Source organism: Pempheris klunzingeri, chromosome 10 (assembly GCF_042242105.1).
Source record: "Pempheris klunzingeri isolate RE-2024b chromosome 10, fPemKlu1.hap1, whole genome shotgun sequence".
Classification (NCBI taxonomy): Eukaryota; Metazoa; Chordata; class Actinopteri; order Acropomatiformes; family Pempheridae; genus Pempheris; species Pempheris klunzingeri.
Window position 1 is genome coordinate 21,871,553 of NC_092021.1, and position 24,630 is coordinate 21,896,182.

At 49.2% G+C, this 24,630-nt stretch overlaps 1 protein-coding gene across 2 annotated transcripts in view; it reads right to left on the reverse strand.

Annotated features, from left to right (window-relative positions):
* The window catches only part of bcor (BCL6 corepressor), a 33,162-nt gene extending 15,548 nt beyond the window's left edge, over positions 1 to 17,614 (reverse strand). Inside the window, exons 1-5 of one of the 2 annotated variants that reach the window (XM_070837775.1) lie at positions 16,838 to 17,614; positions 6,613 to 6,694; positions 3,183 to 6,356; positions 1,659 to 1,715; positions 1,002 to 1,179 (exon numbers count right to left, since the gene is read on the reverse strand). In XM_070837775.1, the coding sequence (XP_070693876.1) occupies positions 1,002 to 1,179; positions 1,659 to 1,715; positions 3,183 to 6,356; positions 6,613 to 6,615 (3,412 nt within the window). In that variant the 5' untranslated portion in view covers positions 6,616 to 6,694; positions 16,838 to 17,614. The remainder of the gene's footprint in view (positions 1 to 1,001; positions 1,180 to 1,658; positions 1,716 to 3,182; positions 6,357 to 6,612; positions 6,695 to 16,837) is intronic. The other variant, XM_070837776.1, reaches the window with a different exon arrangement.
* Between the last annotated feature and the right edge of the window lie 7,016 nt (positions 17,615 to 24,630).

Sequence of the window (24,630 nt, forward strand, 5' to 3'; positions counted from 1 at the left end):
CGCATGGGGAGAGAATGCAGACGGACCACAAACCAGACAGACAGGGAGAGAGAGAGCAGGAAAACAAGGAGCGGGGGTGAGACGGGTTGGGGGATTGACAGAGGGAGAATGCCAGTTAAACACCAGCCAGCTTTTATTCTGCTTTAAAGACAGGCAGTAAAACTTTGATGGGGTAAAGACTTTTTAATCTGATGTGAGCCGAGCCAGCGGGCTGACGCTTCAGTGCAGCCGCTCGCACTTCCAGCGAGGAGAAGCAAGAAAACATCCTGCGCACTCGCTGCGCACGGTGACCCCCCCCCCCCCCCCCCATCTCTCTCTCTCTCTGTCCTCCCCCACGGCATGACCGCACCACGCCCTTCTCACACTGAGCGTGACTCTGTCCCCCCTCTCTCCTCCCCCCCTCTCCTCCACTCCCTCTCTGTCTCTGTCTCTCTCCATGCCATAATTAGGCTCACACGTCAGCCGCGGCCTCGCTCCAACACACAGCTGGGCTCTGAGCCAACGTAACTAACCTCCCCCTCCTCCCCTCCTCCCCTCTCTTTCCGTTGCGCTCTCCCATCCGCTTTCACCCACCGACCCCCCCCCCTCTTTCACTCTCTCTCTCACTCACGCAATCTCTGCCCCTCCTTCTCCTCTTGCCCTCCCTCTCGATCGTCTCTCCGCGCAGATAAGCACAAAAGACTTCTTGAAAATAAAACTCCCCCTCTCTGTCTCTCTTTCTGGCTCGTTCACTTGCGCTGCCTGGCTTGTGTAAGAGAGTGTGTGTGTGTGTGTGTGTGTGTGTGTGTGTGTGTGTGTGTGTGTGTGTGTGTGCGTGCATGGAAGAGTGTCTTTTTTTAGAGTGACCCGGTCTTGCCTCAGCATTTGCTGCAAGTGCATGTGAGTGTGTACACGCATCTATTGTTTGTGTGTGTCCCTTTCCGAGTGTTCATTTGCAGAGTGGATGCATGTGTGTGACTGTGCGTGCATTACGAGCGTGTGCACGGTGCTGGGTTACTCACCCGCTCTCTCTCCCTGCCTGGTGGTGTGCTGGCAGTGCTCCAGTGCTCGCTCTCTGCGTTGGCCGTCTGCCAACTCCCGTCCTGCTGCTGCTGCTGCTGCTGCTGCCGAGGCAGACACACACACACCGCCGCCCTCCTTCTCCTTCAGCTCCAGCTCCGAGAACCGCATCATTGCCCGCTGCGCGCACACACACACACACAAATGCAGAAAAAGCCCATGAAAACCACTCATCGTCTGCCCACGCCGCATACACACCTCTCTAAGCCTCAATCTGGCCTCAACAGCTACAGAAGCAAAAATTGCGTCAGAAATCACATTGTCTCAAAATCAAAGAAAATGCCAAAGAAATTAAACCCACACACACAAACACACACAGGACAAAAAAGGTAGACATAAATCACAAGCATGGCATCAAGACACAGATTAGACTACTGCAGCCACTGTGAGTCCATGCGCTCTGGGGCTTAAGTCCTGGCATCTCCCTTCCTGAAACATAAACATGGCTAAGAAACATATACATCTAAGCCCTGAGGCAGAGAGAGGAGATGAAAAACAGGAAAGAAGGGAGCGGGAAAAAAGGAGTGTGCAGCGATACAGAGTACAAAGGAGACAGAGCCCATCAGAGGCAGATGTGATAAGAAATGTAAAGAACTGACCTCCCAGTTAGCTGCAGGTTGACTTATATTACTCCCCTCTCGTGATATGACTTCCATCTAAGCAATTAGAATGGGGGGGCTCAATATATCTGTCCATCATTTCATCTTTTTTTTTTTAATGAATTTGTGTTCCCCACATGTTTCTTCACACACAATAGGTAGCCACAATCCCACAAAATAACACAATCAAATTAAAGTGACTCAACAGGTCAATTAACACTGCATCAAAACTATCAAATAATTTCTGAACTGCATGAATAACAAATTTGAAAAAGATAATCAGAACAATATCTTCATTATAAGCATGATTGATAACGCTAATTCGGTTTTAGTTCATTTCATTTATTTTTTATTCCAAACAGACTTCTAGATCTAATTTTTACATGTCCAGAAATGCAGCCTTTGATAGCTTTGCGTTGCAGCTATGCATCGACAAGAATGACACAGACAAAACCACAGTTTTCTAGGGTTAAGTTCACAACATAGACAGCCATGTGCAACCTATTAACATATCTGCCTCTGAGCCAGTGGGTAATACAGCATAGAGTTTGTTTGTGTTTCTGGGCTGAAATTTGAGCATTAGGAACCAGAGATAACAGTCTAAAATTATTAGCTCAATGTGTGCATATGAATGACATGGGATGACGGCCAAGAGTAGGGGACGTTGCTGCAATTGTGCATTTATAGGTGTAGTGCGATGTGTGTGTTAGGAGAGGGTCTTTTAGCCAATCGGTTGGGGTGAATTTGGAACTTGGACAGCAACCAGGCAGGGCAGCGTAGGCCATCGTGGGAGGAGGGTTAGGGGAGGATAGCGACCGGTGGATGGGGGCATGCAGAAAGCCTTAGAGGAACCCCAAAGAGGGCAGCTGCTGGATTTTAAGCACACTGCAAGCCCTCCACTGCCCTCAACCTTGGGGTTAAGCATAGCCAAAGGCAGTGTGAACTGTGAGGTTGCCACAGTCATGCTCTAGAACTACAGTATATGGCTCAATAGCACACCGTCAGCACTAACACATGCTTTAGCCCCAAGGCAGTCACACAAGGACAGGCACGTACGGACACACAAACACGCACGCACAGAAATAACCTTTACAATGACTGCTCACTAATCAACATACAGAGATGGCAGCTCTGGTTAACCTTTGAACTGCCCTCCCTGATAGAGGGCTTCAACTGGCCTTGCACCAGCTCACTAAGACAATGATAAACTAAGGGGAAGGTTAAGCCTATAGCCAGGACAGTAGCATGAGAGCACTTATATTATTCTGTACTGTGTTGTCAATGCAGAGTATGCCTATTTCATGCGGGGTTTGTTCTACAGGCAGCTATGAATATTGCAGTGAGGGAATAAAGACAGTGGCCCATGGGGGTTTATTTCTGCGCGGATGTTAGAACTGAAAGTATGTTTGAAATGTCTGCACATAAGAAACATTGGTCATAATGACCTCTCCAGCTCACTATCAACTTGAGCCCAATATATCCTTCACTATGTATATACACACACAGAAGTGTTAATGGTCTTACCTGCAGAGCTCTCTGTTCACGGCTCAGCTTGCTGGAGTCAGCATACAGCTCAGTGGTGACACATTTAAAGCGATCGCCAACGTAGCCCGAGGAGTTGGCGATCCTCTTGGCCAAACTGGATCTACGAGAGCTTTTAGATGAAGACTGGCTACCATCGTCTTCTTCCTCTTCTGCTTCTTCTCCATGAGACTCCCCTAGGTCAACAATGCTGTCTTCCTTTTCAGTCTCCCTCTCGCACACATTCTGCTCCTTCACCACATCTGTGCTGCGCTGACTGAAGTGACGAGCTCGGCTGTCTCTGTCCCCTTTGTCCTTGCCAGAACTGCGCTCCCCTGATGTGCGAGCACAGCGCAAGGTGCTCTGGTCATTGTCTCCAGGGTCTGGGCTTGGGCTCCATTCATCCGGGCTCTCCTCTGCTTGAGCGACCTGCCCTGGAGAGGTTGGAGATGTGCTAGATGTCACCCCAGGACAGCCAGTGTCCTGAAGACCCTTTGGTTTCCCAAAGGAGGCTTCTGGCTGTCTATCAGTGTGACTGGGCATCAGGGTGGGGCTGTGTCTGGAGTGGATTGGATAAGGTTGGGGGAGGTAGTGTTGGTGTTTTGGCTCATAGTCAGTCTTTGTCAGATTTTGGTTACTATGACAACATTCATTTTGGTTAACCTTGGTGCTGGTCTCAGCAGAAGGTTGTTTGTGGACTGCTGGGGTAGACTCAATATCTGTGTCCGAGTGTACAAGGTCAATGCAGACAATCTTTTCTCTGGATGTTACAGAGGAAGAGGGGGGTTTGCTTTGACTGCCACCCTGTCCTTGTGCTCCTGCTTCCCTGTCAGGCTTAATTTGGCTTCCTTCGCCCATCTCTTTCCCAATGTTGTGATCTCTGTGGCCACCGCATTCTTCAACAGCTCCCCAGGATTTTTCCTGTCCCTGGGGCTTCAGAGTTGCATCTCCCCTTTCTGGCAGCTTGTTGTCTGAATGAGTCTGCATCAGGGGATGGGCCATCTCCTGTGAGTTATAAGTGAGGTATTCCCCTCCTGGACCAGCTGGGAGGTTGTGGTAGGGTAAAGGGTGTTTTGCTGCCAAGTGGGTTGGGTAAAGGCTGTTGCTGCCCAGCAAGACTGGGTGAGGGTAGACAGGGCCTTTCCCTGTAATTGGCAAGGAGTGTAGTGCCATGCCATCAGGAATGGGGTAGTGCAGATATCTATTGGCATAGGCCAAACTGTGGTTCAGGTAAGCGTCACTTTGAGGAAGGTAAAGGTGGCCAGGAGGATGACCATTCTCTAAACAGGGCCTCTTGTATGATGACACCTCTGGAGTCGTTTCACCTCTTTTCGTGGTCTGGGAGGACTTCTCCGTTCCCTCTCTGTGGTGGCTTACAACCGGTGGATGTTCTGATTGACTGGGGCTGTGTTTGACCCACTCACCATTGGGTTTAGGAGAAAGTGCCCTGGAGCCAACCAGTGAGGAGTGTTGACTCGAAGAAACATTATGGTTGGGCTCCCCTATCCTTGGACAGGATGAGCTACGCTGCTGAGGGAGTACTCTCTCAAGACCCTTGTGTTTGATGACAGAGGGTGAGGAACCTTTGGCTTGTGAAAGGCCCAGGTCTGCATGAGGCCTTGGGGAGGGGGGCAAGCCTGATGTGTGTTGTGTATGGGAAGGAGACGGGCTAGGTACAACCCAGGAGGAGTGTAAAGTGCTGATCATCTCTGGCCTCTCTGGGACCTTTGAAGAAGTGCTGCTGACCACAGAGTGAGGGTGGGATGAGGGAGAGAGGGACAAGTTTTCCTTCAGAAGCTCTCTGTTAGGGGGCAGTCCAAAACGTGCACCTGATGCAATACTGTCCATCTTAACTGGGAATCCATTGGGAGGCAGTCCAAACTCCAGCATTCTTCCAGATAAATCCAAGGGCTTCTCTGCTGAGTCTTTGGTTGCTTGGGGTTGGTGAGCTGGCCTCTCAAAAGTGGGTCTAGAGGGTGACTTGCTGGGTCTCCTCTCAACCCCTACACCTCTGTGATCAGATCCCCCATCTCTTGACCTATGTTTGTGGGGGCTGGGCCGGGCAGGAGAGGGCTGATCTGATGCCATGCTGCTCACAGAGAATGGATGAGGAATGGGCTGCGTGGATGAGGATGAGGATGAGGCAGATAATGAAGAAGTGGAGGTGGGCGGTGGTCCTATTCTAGCAACTGGCCTTTGTAAATCCAGTGAATTGTCAATGAGGGCAGGAGGAGGGGGAGGTTGGGGGAGGCGCGAAGATGGATGAGGAGAAGAATCAGTAGGCAGACTATTATTATTCCCACTATTGGTGCCGCTAGTGCTACTGTTGTTATTGTTGCTAGAGCCCTTCCTGGAGGGAGGTCTGCTTGGTCTGCTGCTTCTGCTCGGGGACCGGTCCCTGTCTATGGCAGCCTGATGGTGCTGAGGATGAGGGGAAGGTTGGTGAAGCTGCTGTGCAAAGGGAGGTGCAACACCGAGCCCCTTGTCCTGGCAGTGTACCAGTGATGTGGGGGCCACTGTGACAGCTGGAATCCTCATTGGGGGCGCCACCAGGGGAGAAGAGATGGGAGAGGGCGGATAGGGGGGCATAAAGTAGAGTCTCTCAGCAGCAGAGGCGGCTGCAGCAGGGTTAACATTGCCCCCTTGGGCGGCACACAGAGACGGGTAGGCCAGGTGCTGGGTAAGATAGGGGTTGGGTTGGCTGAGCAAGGAGGCTTTGTACATGTTTAGAGCCGCATACTTGGATGTGTCCATGAAGGGATACATGCTCGCTTCAGGGTAGGGGCTGAGCCACGGCAGGCGGAGGTAGCTGCCACCAGCACTTGCCAAGCCCAGTTCAGATGCTTTTTCTCCAGGCCCTACTCTGCGTTCCAAGCCTAGACTTTCAGCTCCAGGAACCAGCATAGGCTTGTGGAGATTTGGATGTGTGCCCTTATAGAGGCCCAGGTATCCATTAGTGGGCTTACGACTGTCCAGAGGGCCATCAGGCTTGTAGATGAGCTCTGGGAGACCATCCCTGTTATAAGTGAGGGGGAGGGTGGGCCCCTCTCGGCTCTTCTCCGCTGGCAGTGCTCTTATCCCTGGATAAACAACTCCGCTATGGAGGCGAAGACCATCGTGCATCAGAGTGCCTCGGTCCAGCCCCATCGCTGCCAGTGGCGTCAACCTTGCATCCACCTGCAGCAAAAAGTGGAAACTAGAGAAGTAAATGTGACTATCACCACAGGAAACAGATCTTTAAAAGAAAATTTGGAAACATGACACTGAAAGCATGAACTCTAAAACAGTTTCTGCTAACCAAAGCACAAAAAGATATTTCCTAGTGTTCTACATTACTTGTGTGCATGCACATAGTGAAACGGACCAAGTGTTTATTTCCAGATAGTGAATAGCAAATGAGTAAATGGTACTGAGGACAAGCATGGGGACTTGCCATGTTTTGTGTGATGTGGTTCCCTTGTCTTAGTTCCAGGTTGGTTTGTGTCTCAGCATCGACATCACGAACAGATGTTGCCCTGTGGAGATGAGCAAACAGTTAGCTGTCAGTGTCTTGGCTCTGCCATACACAAGCACACACACACCACAGCTCCGTTGTAATCCCCTTGCCAAAAAATATTTGACAGGGCAAAAATGTCTGTTTATAAAATCTCCAAACGAGAAATTACATAGAAATTAAGTACTGAGGCATGCAAATCTGAATAATATATCAACACGCGGAGGCACAGCGATGTGGAAGTGAAATGGGGCACAGCGAGTAGGCCAAAGGTACAAAGAAAAAAAAAAAGATAATGCCACTGTTCGCTACAGTTATCGCACCCTTCCTCTCTCTCTCCCTCTCTCTCTCACTCACACACACACACACATCCACTGAAGTAGTCACTGGAGATGAAAGCACTGTGTGGGCTGCCCTCCCCTCTCCTGCCCTCCCATCCGTCAACACCCCTCTGCAACCCCCCCCTCCATCCTCCTGTCCCCCTCCTGCTCACCCTGTGGGCTAGACGTGCATTGTGGGGCTCCGTCTATTCAGTCACGTTCCCCACACACTGGTTTTTCTGTGCCCTCTTTGACCTGCACTCTCGGCTGCCTCAGCCAGCGAAGCGCGGAGAGATTATACATCAGAGACCACTTCGGTGGGAGACCATTTACCGCCCGCCAACACGGAGCAACGGATCAACAAACACTCACACCAACAAACACACGCAAAAGTATGGTATGCAAGACAGAAAGAGACAATATATGCAACTAACATGACCATGAAAAGGAAAACTGTTTCTTAGAGGGTTATTTTTTTGAAAATCTATCAACAAAAACACCAAGTTCCCTTTAAGTGTGACATTACCATTAATCTGAAAATATTGTGTTTACATTTGAATTTCTTTAAAAACACTGGAGCATAACTAACCTGTATTTTAAGATACGAAATAGGTTACAAGAAGATTGTTATCAATTATTCATTAGAGCAACAATTTACAAGATGACAAATTCAATAATTGGTGTTAAACATTAAATCAGTGCTTTTATCAGCTGGGTGCTGATGAGGCTGGATTTAACATTTTTCTTAAAATAAAAGATAGAAAGAAATGACTCTCCAGAGCAAAATATGATTTTGGTTAAGCGGCTAACCCAAATCTATTTTTCAAAAATACGTATTTGTGCAATACCTCGAGTGTGTGTTAGTAACACAACTAACTAAGTCAACTTTATTGACTTATATTGATTCATATCTTAGTGAGACCTTGCTTCTGCATGACTGAGTGAGGGATATCGCAATCTTGTGAGGGAAAAATGCAGGTAAAAAAAGAAAGTTAAAGAAACTGGATTTCATAATTCACAAAGGGCAAAACTGAGATATCACTGAAAACTTTTGAGCCTCGGTTAGTCAAGTGGCATCTTAATACTAACAGAGTGGTCTGCCAAATTTCAAGAGGCTGTTTCAGAATCCTCAGGTGAAATAACAACAGGGAAATGGCCAAATTATTGTTCCTACTCGGCAGATTTTGTTTAAAAATGGAATCTGTAAGTGTGAATATTAGACTTGATGAGACTTTATGGTGGGTATTTCTGCTAGGGGAGCCAGTGCAAGAATGAGATGGGGGGGAGAGAGAGAGAGAGAGAGAGAGAGAGAGAGAGAAGAGCCTCTGAGAAGAGATATTGAAGACTCGCCATGCTCGGCAGTGCTGAGAGCAGCAGAGACACTCGGCTCCTCGATCATCGCAGAGAAACGCCTCAGAGCCTCGCTGCCGCGCCGCTGGCACGCCACTTTTATTGCCGTGACCCGGGGCCCATTAATCAGCCTGTTGCGGGCCCCTCGGCACGGCTCCTCCCTGCCCCGGCGCTCCCTCCCACCCACCCCCCGCCCCTACCAGCGCCCCCCCCTGACCCGGCTCCTCGGGGCCAGTCCTGCTTCAACAACATCCGCGTGTGACGGAACTGAAGCGGGGAGAAGAGCCACAGTGCAAATGTGAAATGTGTGCGCAGCCACGTGCACGAGTTTCTGCAAATCACACAGACATCTTTGAGAAATCACATCACTCCCGTTTCCTGTATTTCCTGGAGCGACACATGCACCCGATTTTCTCTCTCTCTCTCTCGCACACACACTCACACACACACACACACACACACACACAGGCTCCTCTTGCGCTCAGTGAGACAAACATATTTTCATGATTCACACAGACGCATTTATCCACCGACATGATGCCTTTATGGACATTTCCGGTCTCACCGTATTTATTAAACATGACCCTACGTCTGTGTTGCTTCTCCACAAAAGCAGCTGGGGGACAACTGAGAGAGGAAACTCGGTTCTTCTACAGGCCAGTACATAAAAAAAAAAAAACACCATTTCGCGTCTTCAGGCCCGTCATTCACTCCTCAACGTGCCCACACTGTGCAGGTGACCGAGTGGTTGGCGCGGCCACGGCATCCGTCATTTCCATGAAATTAATAGCAGTCCAGCAGAGATGAGAGGCTGCGCTGGGCCTCAAGGTCAGGATCAAGCACTTGACAGCACACTGCGTGCACCGCCTGGAATAAAATTCAGCTTTTAGATGCGCGGACAAGGTCCTGAGCTGCGCACTCAAAACTAATCAAGATCGCGCCAAATCGCAGGGGAAGAAGATGCTCCATCGGTCACTGTGTTACCACCAGCCTGTGATGCGTTTGCTAAATGCTTGTGTGCTTTTTTGGGGGGGGGGGATGGGTGCACAACAATGATAATATTTTGTACAATCTCAGTAGCCAGGGGGGAAATCTTGTCGATGAGGAATAAAATAAATGCCACGAATATTCACGTTTTATTTTATACATTTCATTTTATATATTGTTATACATGTAAATTGGACTAAATTGATTTAATTTTAAGAGGCTGTCGCATCGTGGTCCTTATTCCAGACACGCTATTTTGTCGATTGTGTGTGATTTTGATTTAAACATGCAGTGCATTTGTAATTTAAACAATAAAACCACCCCTCCTCAATACAACCCCCCCTCTCAGAAAAACAGTATGACAGAATGAAAAAGGCCAAGTTGAGAGATGCAGGCTTCTTTAGTCATCAGTAGCTGTAACCACACTGACAGCACGGCGCTTTTTTAAAGCTGCATTTAAACTTTTTTTTTTTTTTTTTTGGTGCTGGAGAGGCTGTCTGAATCCGGTCCAAACCTTCCTTCCTCAACATATGAACAGGCCTACAGACAAATGGCTTCAAGACACAACACAAAACATTATAGGAAACCATCTGGGAAGCTGGCACAGCTCACAATACTTAAAACAAAAGATATTCACATCTACAACTAAGTCTGGGAAAGAGAGGGCTTTAAGTGGACACGCACACTTTTTAAATCTCACCTATAATTTCAGTGAAGTCTGGACATAAATAGTTTTTTCTCCTGGATGTTTGGTTGTCTTGCATTAGTAGCCTATAAACTGGGTGCTTTGAGGATATTCTGGGAAGAAATCCTACCAAAGTGTCACATCATGAGTGGAGGGACGGGGAAGGAAGATGGGAGAGGAGGGGAAAGATGGGAGAGGAGGGGAAAGATGGGAGAGGAGGGGAAAGCAGCGTGTTGACGCTCATCCCCTCTGCTAAGAATAGTTTGCGCAACAAACAACTCCCGACGGCCGTCCAATCCATCATGCTGGTCGGCGGCAGCAGCAGCAGCAGCAGCAGGCAGGGGGAAGGAGGAAGGGGGGGGGGAGAGGAGGGGGGAGGGGGGAGCGCAGCGGTCAGAGCTGCGTTTATAAACCAGACCGCTGGAGCGGAGCCCCGACTCGCACCATTAAACAGAAAACCACCGGGTGTTTTTAGCGGAACCTCGTGGCTCTGTATTTCGCTATTGTGCGCCTTTTGGAGGAGGAGGAGGAGGAGGGGGAGGGGGGGCAGACGATGACACGAGGACAGACTGATAAAAAAAAAAAATAGGGGAGAGGAAGAGGGGGAGAAAACCAACTCGCTTTTCGATCTCGTCCCTCCCTGTTCCTGACGACAATGATGTGAACTCTCCGTGACCCGCTGTAACGCACCTGCAGCGCTCATCATGTCCTCCAGGGCCGAGGCCTCCCTCTTCCCTGCGTGCGTTTAGCTGACATGAGTGTGTGGGAGAGGCAGAGGGCGGACGGCGGAGTTGGGAAGGTGGCTGGATCACTTCCTGTCCTCCGTTGATGCATTACCAACTAGAAACGCAGGTCCACATTTAAAAAGAACCCCCACGACATCAACCATTCACACAACTTCTCCCGCGTTCATGGTCGATCAGGTTTTTTGCAAGTCTGCTCGGTGCCATAACGGGGAACTGAGAAGATGTGGGTCTGTCTGTGTGACGGGAGCGGAGACAACCTCTCGCTCTTTGTCCCTGGAGCCCTGCCAAGCTCTCTGGAGCGCAGAGCTCCGATCAGCTCTAAAAAAAAAAAAAAAAAATGCAGTATGACGCAGGATAATCTCCGCAGAGACGGGGGTGGGGTGGGCATAAACACGGATTAAATGCGGGCGCGCTCGTACACACGCGCAAACACACGCACACCATGTGTGCCCGAAAGGAAGAGGAATTCAGCGCACAAAGCCGGTGAGCAAAGTAGAAACCAGCGGGAACAAATCTGGAGAAGAAAAAAAATACACGCGGACCAAAACTCCAGGCTGCCTACTGAGCACGGCCTCAGGGCCGCACTCTCACCAACATCAACACCCAGCACCGACAGAGAGAAAGGGGAGGGGTGCCCACTTTTAATTGTTATTGATTATCAGGCTGACGTGTGCCAAATGGTCCAATTGATCATCTCAATGTAGACTCAAGAGTGCAATCTATGGAAAGCAGCAGTTAGCGCACTGTTTGTCAGCGCAGCTGTGATATAACAGGGCTGTGCAGACCGAACAGAGGCAGGCTGAGGGAGGCAGAGGCAGAGGAGATAAACGCCGAAGAGTGACACAGAGCTGGAAAGAACCAGCGGCGTCTCTTCAGCTGTCACATTATTAGCGACCGAGCTGTAAACAAGGGGCCCCTGCGTCCTCCTGGGCCGCTGCACAGCCGCATGCAAGTCGGTGCGCGGTTCAATTCCTCCCCTCGGCAGCACGGCAGTCAACAACGGCGACATTGTGAGGCCCCTCGTGCTGTCACTAGGGTCCGGGCGGCGGCTGCTGAACTGCCTCTATTCAGCCCGGGCCAAATGGGGACTAAATGGCCCTTTATGCCACCAAAGGACCCGATTGTAATAGGGATGTGCATGCATGAGTCGACCCGCGCTTACCGGAGGTTTCTTGACTTTCTTTTGAAATGTTGGTATTGCTTTCATGTGTTGGATGTTCCTAATGGCGCTGAAGGACTGACTGCCCCCCCTCCTCTGCATATGCCCCCCCCCCCACCACCACCACCACCACCATGAACAGTCTGTTTAAAGAGGAAGTTTAATTATTGGTGGTGCGTAAAGCCCTAAATTAGGCTACATGAATGTCAGTTTAAACAGGTGCTGAATCAGTGTGAGGTAAACCTAAGCCTCCACACCTCTGACATAGCCTAGATTTCTGACTTTTTAAGGGTCGCACACATTAGAGTGACATGAGGAAATTACTCCGGTGAGAATGGGATCCCATAAGTTGAAAACTACAAATTAATCTTCCCCCCAAAAAATTTACCTCTAGGTGTTTACTTGGAGTGGTATGGAGCCTGGCGACGATCCCACACTGGAAGGTCAAAAGCTTTAATATACAGCCAACATGCAGCCAGCGGTGTGCCATCCAGACGGCAGATAACACATTCCTGCTTTGAAGACGGTTGGTGTAATAAACTCCTATCGCCATCACCCCGCTGCTCTGCCAAGTGTATGTGGGATTTCGTCAGACAGATAGATGCCCGAGGCACCGACATCTAAAAACAAACGAGGAGGCCTGATCAAGACTGAGCCTGCAGAGACCCGGAGGAGGGAGGTGAGGTGTGTCATCATTACTGCGCTGCTAAATCAATCTTCCAATAGGCCAGAGCGAGGTCAGAGAACCAAACGCAATCAAAGCGAGATTTTGATTTTAAATACAGTCCCTCCTTCACATCACGCCAGGTCCCTGCATCTAACATTTATCAGCAAAAAACAAAAAAAGTCCAAATGTTGCTTTTGGAGACGTGAGTAACAAACACTAGACGTGGAGAGGAACTAAGAGACAAACACCAGTGCGCAAGCGGCTGCGGAAATGTCAGTTTCAACATGACAGATAGTTGCTGGAGTAGAATAATGTGAGCTGTGCTTCGCTTTGCCCGTCCTGACCGCCTCTGTGCCGGTGAAACGATACTGGGGGCCGATACATCTCTGCAGGGAAGTGATCCGTGCGCTCCAGACCTCGTCGAAACAAAAAGCTTTGTGGAGCGCTGAGAGAGAGAGGGAGGGAGGGAGAGGGGGGGTGAGTGGAGGAGGGAGGGGAGGGGAGGGGAGGAGGGCTCTCTCGTTTCATCGCGAGGTCCCGGGAGGCCAGCACGGAGCGTAGCTTCAATCAAACCGTGACGTCTCCTCCGGGAGCTGCGCAGCGCCTGGAAAACCGATCTCTCCTCGGCTCTCTGCCGTGCCTCCGCTTTTGTTCACACGCACCTCGCCTCAGCAGCGTGTGCAGCACCGGCAGCAACGAGGCTGTTGTTTTACATCGTGAGTAAGAGAGGCGGGGGTTTAAAAAAAAAAAAAACAACCAAAAAACAAGCGCGACAACGATAAAACAGACCTCATGTCTCGACTGGATATGAAACAGGGACATTTCTTTTGACGGATTTTACCAATTTCCCTGCATTTAGTCCCACATATCAGAGCAGGATTGCCGAGCAAAAGCGGTCCCGTGTTTTTATTGACGTGCTCTCTTTCTGTGTATAATATTCCCCGCGTGGTCCCTATTGATTTCAGATTAGAAAAGCGGACAAACAGCAGGTTAATGGGTTTAAAATGGAGGTGGTGTGATTGTTCCTATACACGCAGCAGACCCCCCCCCCCCCCCCTCCTCCTCCCTCCCCCCCTCCAGCCACCCCACAGGGCACCACGCTGACACATCCACTGTCACACATCACTCAGCATGACAATATGCCCCAGCAGGCACGAGGCTGGTGCTACACATCAGGTGCCTCAACACGCATGCATCTTCAAAGTCTTAACAACTGTGAATTTCACCATAAAGTGCTGTAAAAAAAAAAAAAAAAAAAGGGGGGCATTTAAGGCTCAGATCGCTGAGATCACACAGTATTTTGTCGATTTGGAATGTGTGACAGAGTCCAGGCCGAAAGAGGTGAAAGGGAAACCTCAGATTAGAAACCAGCCATTTCAGCATATTTCTACTTAAGAGCATGTGTGATTTATAGTGAATTAAATCAGATCTGAATGAGATCTGTTTTGTCTGAGGACCACCCTTGAACTCCACTTTGGCCTGGGTAATAAAGCGCAGTTTTTGGAAGAAGTGCAAAGTCCTCTGGCATGAAAAAGAGGGAGAGAAACGGGGTGAAAGTCAGTATGTCAATCTATGGTAAGCGGCCCTCCCCCTCTGTGCTCCAACACCTGGAAAACAGATCAGCCCCACACTGACATCACGGCGCACAGTGGAAAAATGATGCGCAAAACAGTCTGACGCCTTCCACTATAAATAAACTCGGCCCACACAAAATGTGAAGTATTGGTCTGAAGCTTCCACAACATGCACCACATGGGAAACTGGCTCTATCACCAAAACATCAGACATTAGCAGTGTAAAAGGCCATGTCATGTGCGCGGCTCTCTTTGCTCCAAAGTTTGTGGGTTACCAAGAGGAGACAGGAGGATGGATCTGAGAGTCAGATTGTTCCTCCACTATGGCTGCAAACTACACGATCTCCGTTTGTTTGTTTTTTAAGGTAAGAAATCCATAGGATGGAAACCAGAAATGCCAAACGAGATTAAAACCCACTACTGAGGGCGATCCAAACCCACAGGTCTGACTCAACCTGAAGTCACGACGCACTACAGCCCCTAAATGTCACCACTGCCACCGAAACAAACCAAATCCAAGGAGAGCAAGTGGAGCAAAGCTTCCTCACAGCATAACAATGTGTTAGTTGGACAATGTGGTAAACAATTAGACACGTGGCTTTGTGAGATCTCCAGTGTAGCTTTAAGGTGGAAGTATGAACAGTGTCCTCCACCTTGCCATACCATCAGAAACAGAGGTTGAGTTTAAATACAATTAAAGCTTTTATTCTGCATCAAATCCGCTCCCCTGAAGTAGCCTCCACCCCTCCACCCCCCCACTAGTTAATCTCCTGCTCCGTTCCCTCGAAAGGTCCCAACACGAGGTCCTGCTCTCCCAACCTGCCCGTGCGTCCGCGTTATGAGCGATTCTCTCCACTGTACATCCTGAGCCGATTGGCTGCCGGGGCTGAAGTGGTCTTTTAGTAGCTGCTTCCCTCACTAAGCTCGTCAATGAGCTGGAGCCAGCCAATATGAGGCACATCGATCGTCCTAAGAGAGCGTCCCCTAATTAGTGCCTGTGTGGCTCCAGGACAGGCGGCAGGCACGACGGCACGGAGAGGAAGGGGGGAGGGGGGGGGACTCCTGAGATAGGAGCCGTTCTCCTGCGGTCCTGATCCACTCATTTTAAGGAAAAACGTCTCGGTTAAACGCTGCTTTGCTGGTCGTGAAATGCAGGTTACGTAGCCCGCAGGAGCTCTAAAGAATCGTTAGGGAAGACGATTCAGTTTGGAGCACATCCAACACGCCCTGCAGCGCTTGTTTCAATTAAATAGGAACTTTATAAGAAGTGGTTCCTACTGATCGCTGCCACCCACCACGGTGCGGAGCGAGGCGACTGTAGAGGAAGTAAATATGAATGTTTTAAAGTTTATGCTGGTGGTGTGGAAATGAGTGGATTTGATGTCGAATTGTAAAGTGGGTTTTAGATCCCTCAAGAGCTCAAAAAAAAAAAAAGCCACTGAAGCAGTGAAGAAATGGCAGTGACAGCAATGAGTATCACTTTTAAACTATTCTTTAATGATATTAAAAGTCTCTCTGGCAGAGAGCAGCGCGTAGCGGAGCCGCAGGGGGGGAACAGGGGTCCCAACTGGCGCTACATCGGTCCTACGTGCGCTAAAGGAGATTTACCCCGCAGTGCAAAGAGGACCAGTCATCCTGAAAGACTGCGTGCAAGAGTGGGAGACAACACGCCGCAGCGCAAAGTCATAGCGGAGAACACCTGCAAGACATGAGCAGTGTGTGTGTGTGTGTGTGTGTGTGTGTGTGTGTGGTGGCACGATGCCAGAGCGGTTTCCGTCAACTAGACAGTAAGGTGAGCGGTGCAGTCCCGTCCTGCCCTCCCCTCCCTCCTCACCCGCCGTCTCTCCCACACAACACCTTTCCCCAACACCACCTTTGGGACTGATGAAACGACCGATCAACGTCCACTCTGTCCAAACAAAGCCCCCCCAAACGTCCCCCACGAACACACACACACACACACACACTCTCAGCTGTCACACCAACACACACACACACACACACACACGGCGGGGATGCCCTCCAACTGAACTGAACCGTGTATAAACGGAGCAGCGCCGCTCGCTTCCCTTTGGCAGGGCGAGGCTGAATTCCGTAACCTTGTTTAGCGCAGAAGCTCCGTGTGCGCGCACGCACACGCGTACATACACACTCCCACCCTCGCCCCACAGGCACTCACACACGTCGTCACTCCACGGAGTGCGAAAAGCCTGAATATTCACCATCGAGGACGGCGCCACTTTCAAGTCCGCTAATCTCTGGGACGTCCTTCTCACCTCGGACCGGTTGACAGGACAGTTGTAAAAAGGCCAAGCTCACGGTCGGATCATTACGTGTGTGCGCGTGTGTTATTTATCAACCACATGCCACTGCCCCGCCGAAACGCACAAAGACCACCCTATGCGCTATTCTTAGAAGTGGCCGATCCTCTCACAGTCTCTGCGCACAACACCGGGCCATCGCGTTTACATTCACCCCACAAGAAGACTCTTTGATTAAAAAAAAAAAACACACTGGATGAAAACACGGGATCCTTTAGAAGCACCTTGGCTCTTACAGCCGGATACTATTTTAAAGAAACTGAGCACTGTGCGTTTTCTGTCATCACAGGGGATTTCACTTCGCCAAAGACACAAGCGAAAGAAAATACAGTATTATTTGCCATTCATTGCCTCACCTGGTTAATTGGTGCCAGTTCCAGCCGTCGTTCCGTGCGCCTCAACTCACGCCTTTTTCCTGTTTTTCCCCCAAGTTAACTAGGAGGACAGGGATCCGTGCGCACGTAGACTAGCCCGGTTACGGTCCTGCCTGCTGGAGACAGACAATCCCAGCCAAAGAGAAAAAAAAAACAACTAAAAGTGTCTAACAGGTTATCCACTTGTCACGAAACAAACAAGTCTCACATATAAAGCTCTCAGTCCTTGTTCTATTGTCTACGGGCAACTCTCATCCATTACCCTTTATTTCAAGCGGACTTTTTTGCTGCTGTAAATGTCACTTGGGTTGCCATAAAGCAACAAAAAAAAAAGATCCTGCGCGGAGGAAAAACAAACGTCAGGATGTTTAGAAATCCACAAAAGAAAATCCGTTAAGGTCCTTTAAGTCGGAGAGCCAACGCGCCGTGCGGCCCGGGCCCCCAAAGGATACAGGTGGCGAGGTCGGCGGACTCGCGGAGAAATTAATTCAGCTCGGCCGATCCTCGCAGCAGCGCCATGTTGGGTTTCAGCGGAGCACGCCGTCCTCGGAAAAAGCCCCTTTCTCCCGCTCTCCGTCACTCCATGTCCTCTCGCACACCGGAATCCGCGTCTCGGAGGGTTTGCTGAGGGTTATTCCGTGTGGCTTTTCGTCCCGCGTTTTCTTCGAGGAGCGTAGAGAACAGCCCGGTTCGCACCGAGGACGCACGGAGCTGTACGGGGAGTGCCGCACAGAATGGATGAACGCTGCCGAGACCGAGCGACTCGCTCCACTCCCACTCGCGCAGACTCTACCCAGAAGGCCAGTCGGGAGACCGCAATTACCATAAGCCTCCAGCGCACGGCCCAGGCTGCGCGCGCACGAACACACAGAAAGACACACACACACACACACACACACACACATACAGATACAGAAAACACACACACACAAGCTCCGCTGAAACTCCAAAACAGCACAAGGCGAGGTTTCAACAGCAGATATGAGGCGGAAGATGAAGTAGAAGTAACAGCTACAACAATTGTGACGATAATTCAAATGAAAATAACAGCAACAATAATAACATTATTGATTATAATGGAGCAAATAGGGGAAACGTTTTGCAATTTAAGATAAAAATAGATAATTGATTAAAGGGAAAGTGCACACAGCCAAAGTTATGTTGAGAGAGAGAGATAAAGAAACACACACAATCCAGTGTAAGGTGATAGATAGATAGATAGATAGATAGATAGATAGATAGATAGATAGATAGATAGATAGATAGATAGATAGATAGATAGATAGATAGATAGATAGATTACTACCTCATCCGATTAATATAGGTGATCCCTTGTTTTGTTTTTGTACCTTAACTCTGCAATTTGATCCATTTCTGTTCATGTTGTTCATATTCTGTCAACAAAATTTGGCCTGTGAGTCCAGATTAAATGTCAGTTTAGTGTTTTTTTCTTTCTCCCCAAACCAACAGATAAGGTAAATCTGTGAAGCACAAGGCAATAGAGAGGGGAGAGACGGGAGAGGATGTGTGTGTGTGTGTGTGTGTGTGTGTGTGTGTGTGTGTGTGTGTGTGTGTGTGTGTGTGTGTGTGTGTGTGTGTGTGTGTGTGTGTGTGTGTGTGAGGGGGGGTGGGGGGTGGGGGGTGCAGCTCAAGGCTGGGGCACATCTGTTAAGGCTCCCATGTCAAGTGAAGGAGGAGGCGGCTATGAATATCAAGCCTGAGGTGTGTGTGCGCATTATGTGCCTGCATGTGAGTGAGTGTGTGTGTGTGTGTGTGTGTGTGTGTAGGAGAGAGAGAGAAAAGAGAAGGACGGAGCGAGAGAAAAGCCAGCAGACAGACAGACAGACAGAAGCAGAGTAGGAGTTGGAGAAGAGAGGGGGACTTGGAAATGGAAGGTCTGGCTGCGTTTGCCACAGCTGTTGAAAGTAGGAGTTAAAGCAGACATTCATACACAAACACAACGCTCACAAAGCACTCGCATATGGACGCGTTTACAGGGAAAGCTCATCTCGGAGGGCAAATTGTTCAGAAGTTTGGAAAGAGGCACAAAGGAAGCGAGCAGAGAGAGGAGGAAGAGATGAGAAGGGGAAGAAGGCTGGTTGTGTTCATGCATGGCACGGAGGAAAAAAGTCCATTTTCTCCTTCTGGACAAAAGCCCCTGCACTCCTCTGATGAAAAATGTAAAAAAAATCCTTCTCTCAGTCTTAAATCAATCTTGGGTGAATTTGCAGGCATGCGTGCGCTCATCAGGCCAACACTTGACACCACTATGACCACAACCACAGGTAGACTCCATCCTCACAGACAGGAAATTCATGAAATCTCTTACAAAACTACAAAACTGTGTGTCACAGCCAACAAAGAGCGAGACAGGTCAAGGCTCTGCTCCCCATTGGCTCTTTGTTATCACTATTTAGATGTTCATGTTCACATACTTCTTTGTTTTTTGTTTCCAGACAGCTCAAAGAGCATAAACTAGTAAGTTGCTTTTGCTACAGCGAGGTCGTGTTAACATCTCAGCCATTAGCGTAAGACCCGTCTCTCTGCCAACGCAGAGGGCCCCTGCAGAAGCAACACAAAAAAAAAAAACACAAAAAAAAGAAACAAATGTGGCATCTGGCATGAAAAAAAAAAAAAAAAAAAATCTGGCAAGACTTTTGCACTTTCAGATTTGCACAATGGAGTTTTCAAAAAGCTCAATTTCAAGGAGGGGAAGAAGGAGGTTGGAGGCCAGAAACTGAGAGAGAAAAAGATGGATTTTCAAAATGTGGCCAGCTGGAGTGGAAGTACTGTTGTCTGTGACTCAAGTACCTGGTCAAGCGCTGACAGCAGGGACGGTGTAACACATCCTATTTCATTGACTTTCAGAGTGGTGACAGTGATGTGGATGAGTGTGAACATTTCTGACCATTCCAACAAAAGTATGCTACAGTACACTTAGTGAAAAAACTCAACCTGGCCGACACAGAAACACGTTCAAAAACACCCTGCCACATACAATTTCCTATTCACTCACTGTGGTGTGGTGTGGTGTGGTGTTGTGTTGTCCCCTGCATGCATAATGGATATGCATGTATCTATTCCTCCTATTATAATAAAACAGAGCGTTGTGTCTTGTTTATATCTCTCAGGACGTATTAAGATGTGGACCCTTTCAGCTAGCTGAGACCCTAAACTAAGCATTCTTTAGGAGATGAAAAGCAAACAACCAGTTTTCATTTTTTTTACACGGTCACAGTGGCAGCTGGCACGCAAAGACCTGCACTCATTCAACCGGCATACCTGCAGTCGAAACAGCGCCAACGTGTCATTTTGTTTATACAAACATGCCAGCATGCATTTCCCCAAGAAGTGTACCACCACCTTCAGCCTTGTGTCAGGCTCCATGCATTTAGCCACATTGCACCACGTGTCCCGTTCATTTGTGCAGGTAGGATCCAGCCTGTCTGTGTTGTTAGTGTAAATACAGGCCAATAAAGAGATCTGATGTGTAACCATCAGAGCTGTCAGCAGGGACCTTTTTGGATGCAACCTGGTCCAAGTGTGACTCTGGTTTCCAAACAGTGTGAGGAGCTGCTCTGCTGTCAGCCAAAAGTCTCACACACACACACACACACACACACACACACACACAATTAATAACCAAGTTGAAAGGTCAGATGGGTGTTTGAAAGATACCGGAGGAGTGAAATCACACCAGGTCTTCCTCTCCCTCCTGCTCTGACTCAGAGGGCGGAGAAGGCGAGCGGCTCTCTCCATCCCTCACTGGAAAACTGGATTAGGATGAATATTGCTCAGAGGAACCGCAGGGCAGACTGAGGCCCTGACGCTCAACACACACACACACACACACACACACACACACACACACACACACACAAAACACTGATTTAGATGCAGAAAAAAAACACACACCTTTGCTGAGACTCTGAGGGAGACACAAAAACAGGTCTGGGGCTCGAGCGCTGGCCTTTTTTATGGCTGCACTTTTACGACTGTGTGTGAACTTTGTGGTTTGAACAGCCAGCCGGAGAACAGCATGTGCCCTTGAAAATGTTCTTGTTGGATAATGGTGACGGAGAAACGTGCTTAAATCTGCGATCCCGTCCTCTAACTGTCATTTTGCGGCTGGGGATTCACGCATAAGTGTGTGCGCGCGCGCGTGTGTGTGCGTGTCTTCTATAAACCAAAACAGCGTGAACATGCACATGCACGTGCACACATGCACGCGCACCTCGATGTAGAGGGAGCCGCGCTCTGGGAGGTCACAGTGAACCAGCCATCTGCTGCTGCAATCAGACACTGAAGCGGCGGCCTGACAAACACACACGTATTCGTGGCAAGTTCACGTGTGCACACAAACATACACCTTCAGCTCACATTAAAGCCCAACATACACATCCAAAATACACACACACACACACACACACACGTGCGCGCGCACGTACGCATGCACGGCACAGCGCTGACACATTTTGACAGGGCTGACTGCCAACACACAAGCGAGCTCGGCGTTGCGTTCACGCACACACACACACACACACACACACACAGTCGGCAGGCTCAGATTGCAGGAAGCTCTTTGCACGCAGCTCAGTCTACAGCAGCCGGTACTAATCAGCACAATCCACCTGCAGATCGTTATGGATCGCTTACTGCAACTCACACAGTCACACACACACACACACACACATACACACACACATAAGGGGAAACTTGCCCCAGCACGCACGACCACGCGGCATGCGCACACTCAATAGATCTCTACTTGCACACACACCTTTAAAAACTCTGCGGAGTTATGGTGCGTTTTTCACGTCAGCCTGGCAGTCAATAATATGTTTATGTGGACTCGTTGTTTCTGTGTTAGTCAATGGTGACTTTATGGCGAGCGCGTCAATTATTCTGAATCAATTCTCTCATCTAAAACGAGTCTCCAGCGCTGCGAGGCTCGTGGAGCCTGAGGACTTGCTCTGATACAGCCTACTGGAATATCAACACAGCACCATTTTCTCCCTGCGTGTCACAAACACACACACACACACACGTACAAGACGCGCGCGTGCACGCACGCATGCACACTCGTGCGCCCCCGCCGGTGTTGTAGGGCTAACCGGTTCCCCACAGGCGCGCCACGCTGCGTTAGCGCGGCCTCACCGGGGATAATTACAGCCTGGCGCGGCAGGGCGAGCGTGGCTCCGAGCCAACACTGCTGCTCGGGAGAGAGAGAGAGAGAGAGAGAGAGAGAGAGAGAGAGAGAGGTGGGGGTGGGGGATTATTGGAGCAGTGAGAGACACGGACCTATAGATTAAGCACTAATCAATAGGCTGCTAAATTCATCAATGCAATCAATCAGTGGGCCCGTAACGTAGAATAACCAACGCGGTCAATCTTGTCTCTTTCCGAGCTTGGGGATCATAAATGCCCCCCCCCCCCCCCCTGCCCCCTTTTCCAGAGCGTGCGGACAGAAACATCGAGCAGTCGAGTCATTTTTTTTTTTTTTTTTTTGAGAATAAAGATTAAAACCTTCAAACGAGCCTTATCAGAGAGGAAGGAGAAGCGGTGGCGGCTCTCAGCGCAGCACAAGAAAGAGCCGCCACCACCACCACCCCTCCTCTCCTCTCCTCTCCTCCCCTCCCCTCCTCCTCCTCCTCCTCCTCCTCCCCCTCTTCCCCCTCCTTCTCTCTCGTCTGTCGGCCTCTGTCGAGTTCCGCTCATAACCTCGCCACCCACCCTCCCAGTTCCCCGCCTCTCCCTGCTTTCCGCTGCTGGCGGGGAGCGCACACACACACATTTACACACAGAAAGAGGGAGAGACACACACACACACACACACACACACACACACACACACACCTCTTTATAGCTCTCTCGCTCTGACACGCACCCACAAGCATGCACAGCCTTGCGCGCACACACACAAACAAAGACACGCGCACACAGACACACACACACACACACACACACACACACACACACACACACACAGCCAGGCAGGCAGGCAGCGTCAATAAAAAGCCCAGCGCTGTGAGAGGCCGCCGGCTCTCCACTCCCCCCTCCTGCCACTGCGATTAGCGGAGGCTGGCTGGCTGGGGAGAGGCGCCCCTCTGTTATCTGGGGCGGTGGCAGCCTGTGTGTGCGTTGAGAGAGTGAGAGAAAGAGAGGGAAAGAGAGAGAGAGAGAGAAAGAGAGCGAGAGAAGGGTAGAGGGAGAGATTAGTTTAACTCTTTCGGGGCCGGATCGCTGCGCTCTGAAGCTCCGCTCGCTCCTGCTCTCCGCTCAGGCAGCAGCAGCAGCAAAACCTCCGCCGAGCTGCTGTTAGACTGCAAGCAGAGGCACGATAAACACCAGATTCACCACAAATACGACTGTGAGCAGGGCCACAGCCACCGAGGTCACGTCCTTGGGAGTATTTCATGGAATTTGGGGGGGTATTGTACAGCTAGACACATATTACTCATATAGTTTTTCTGATTTTTGGGGGTTTTTTTTGTATTTTTTAACAAGGGATTTAGTGTCCTCAGCCAGTGTGACCTGCTTTGAGACTACATTTAAACAGATGTGATATGATCAATCAATCCTACAGAAAATTACCAAAGAAAATGTACCAAAAAATCCAAATATTTGTTGGCTGCAGCTTCAGAAAAAAAAATTTCTGCTGCTTTTCTCTGACTTGCATCACAGCAAACTGCACATCTTTGGGACTGTTGGTTGGACAAAAATACTTAGACGTTTCAACATGTCACCTTGGGTTTTAAGAGTGATTGGAATTCTAACAGTCCAAAAAAAAAAAAACGTGAACAGAGAAATTATTCATCAGATTAATTAAAAATGTATGGATTTGTTAATTAAGCCCGTAATTTACAGCCTGATATGAGGAGATACAGAAAAAATAAATGAAAAGTTACGTGAGTGTGGAAGTTTGGTGTTTGCTTTGTTTAAAATATTCAGGAAATTGCACTGAGTTTGGTTTAGTGACTAGATGAATAAATTCTGAGGTGGGTGGGGGTTTCGGATGCTATGTGTGGTGTTTACAAATGACTCAAAGTGCTGCTCCTGCACCGCTGAGGAGCTTTGCTCAGCTCTGCTCTGAGCAAATGATCACAAATTCAAGGTCGGCGTCAGGAGCAGTGAGGAATCAGCACTGTCTTTGCATAACTAGTCTTTAAGGCCACTACGGAACAAAGTAGCTCATAGTTTGAAAGTCTGGGGTTAAAACAGGGATTCATTTTACACAACAACTGTTTCTATAGTTTTCTTAACTATGTTTCTAAAGTAGGTGACTGACTTATTGTGTTTGTACACTGGTGACAGGGATTTAAGTTTACTTTGGGTCAACATTACACAGTCCTGCTGCCATCAGCACTCGTGTGTATTAATCCACAACTGAGAACATTTTTAGGAATAAAAGTTAGAGACGGGGAAGGGAAGTTGGTTTTGGCCTCTTGTGGGTTTTGTTGCCAGTAGGAAAAGTATAGAATAACACCAGATTTACCCTTTAACCACTTGAGGCTGTTGCTCATGTGCTGAATGTTCAATCTCTGCAAAATACTAGTTCAAATTAACCTTTTGCTTCTGCTCAAGTTTCACCCCTTTGTGGTAAAATGGTGAATGGTCTGCATTTGTAAAGCTCCTTTCTAGTCATTTCCACTCCTCTGTGCGCTTTTACATTACACCCTCACTCACACATCATGCATACAGGAGGAAGCTCAGTTGGAGGCTATTCTGCTCTCTTTATGTCTGAATATAGGCTAAAAGAGGCCAATCCCACGTAC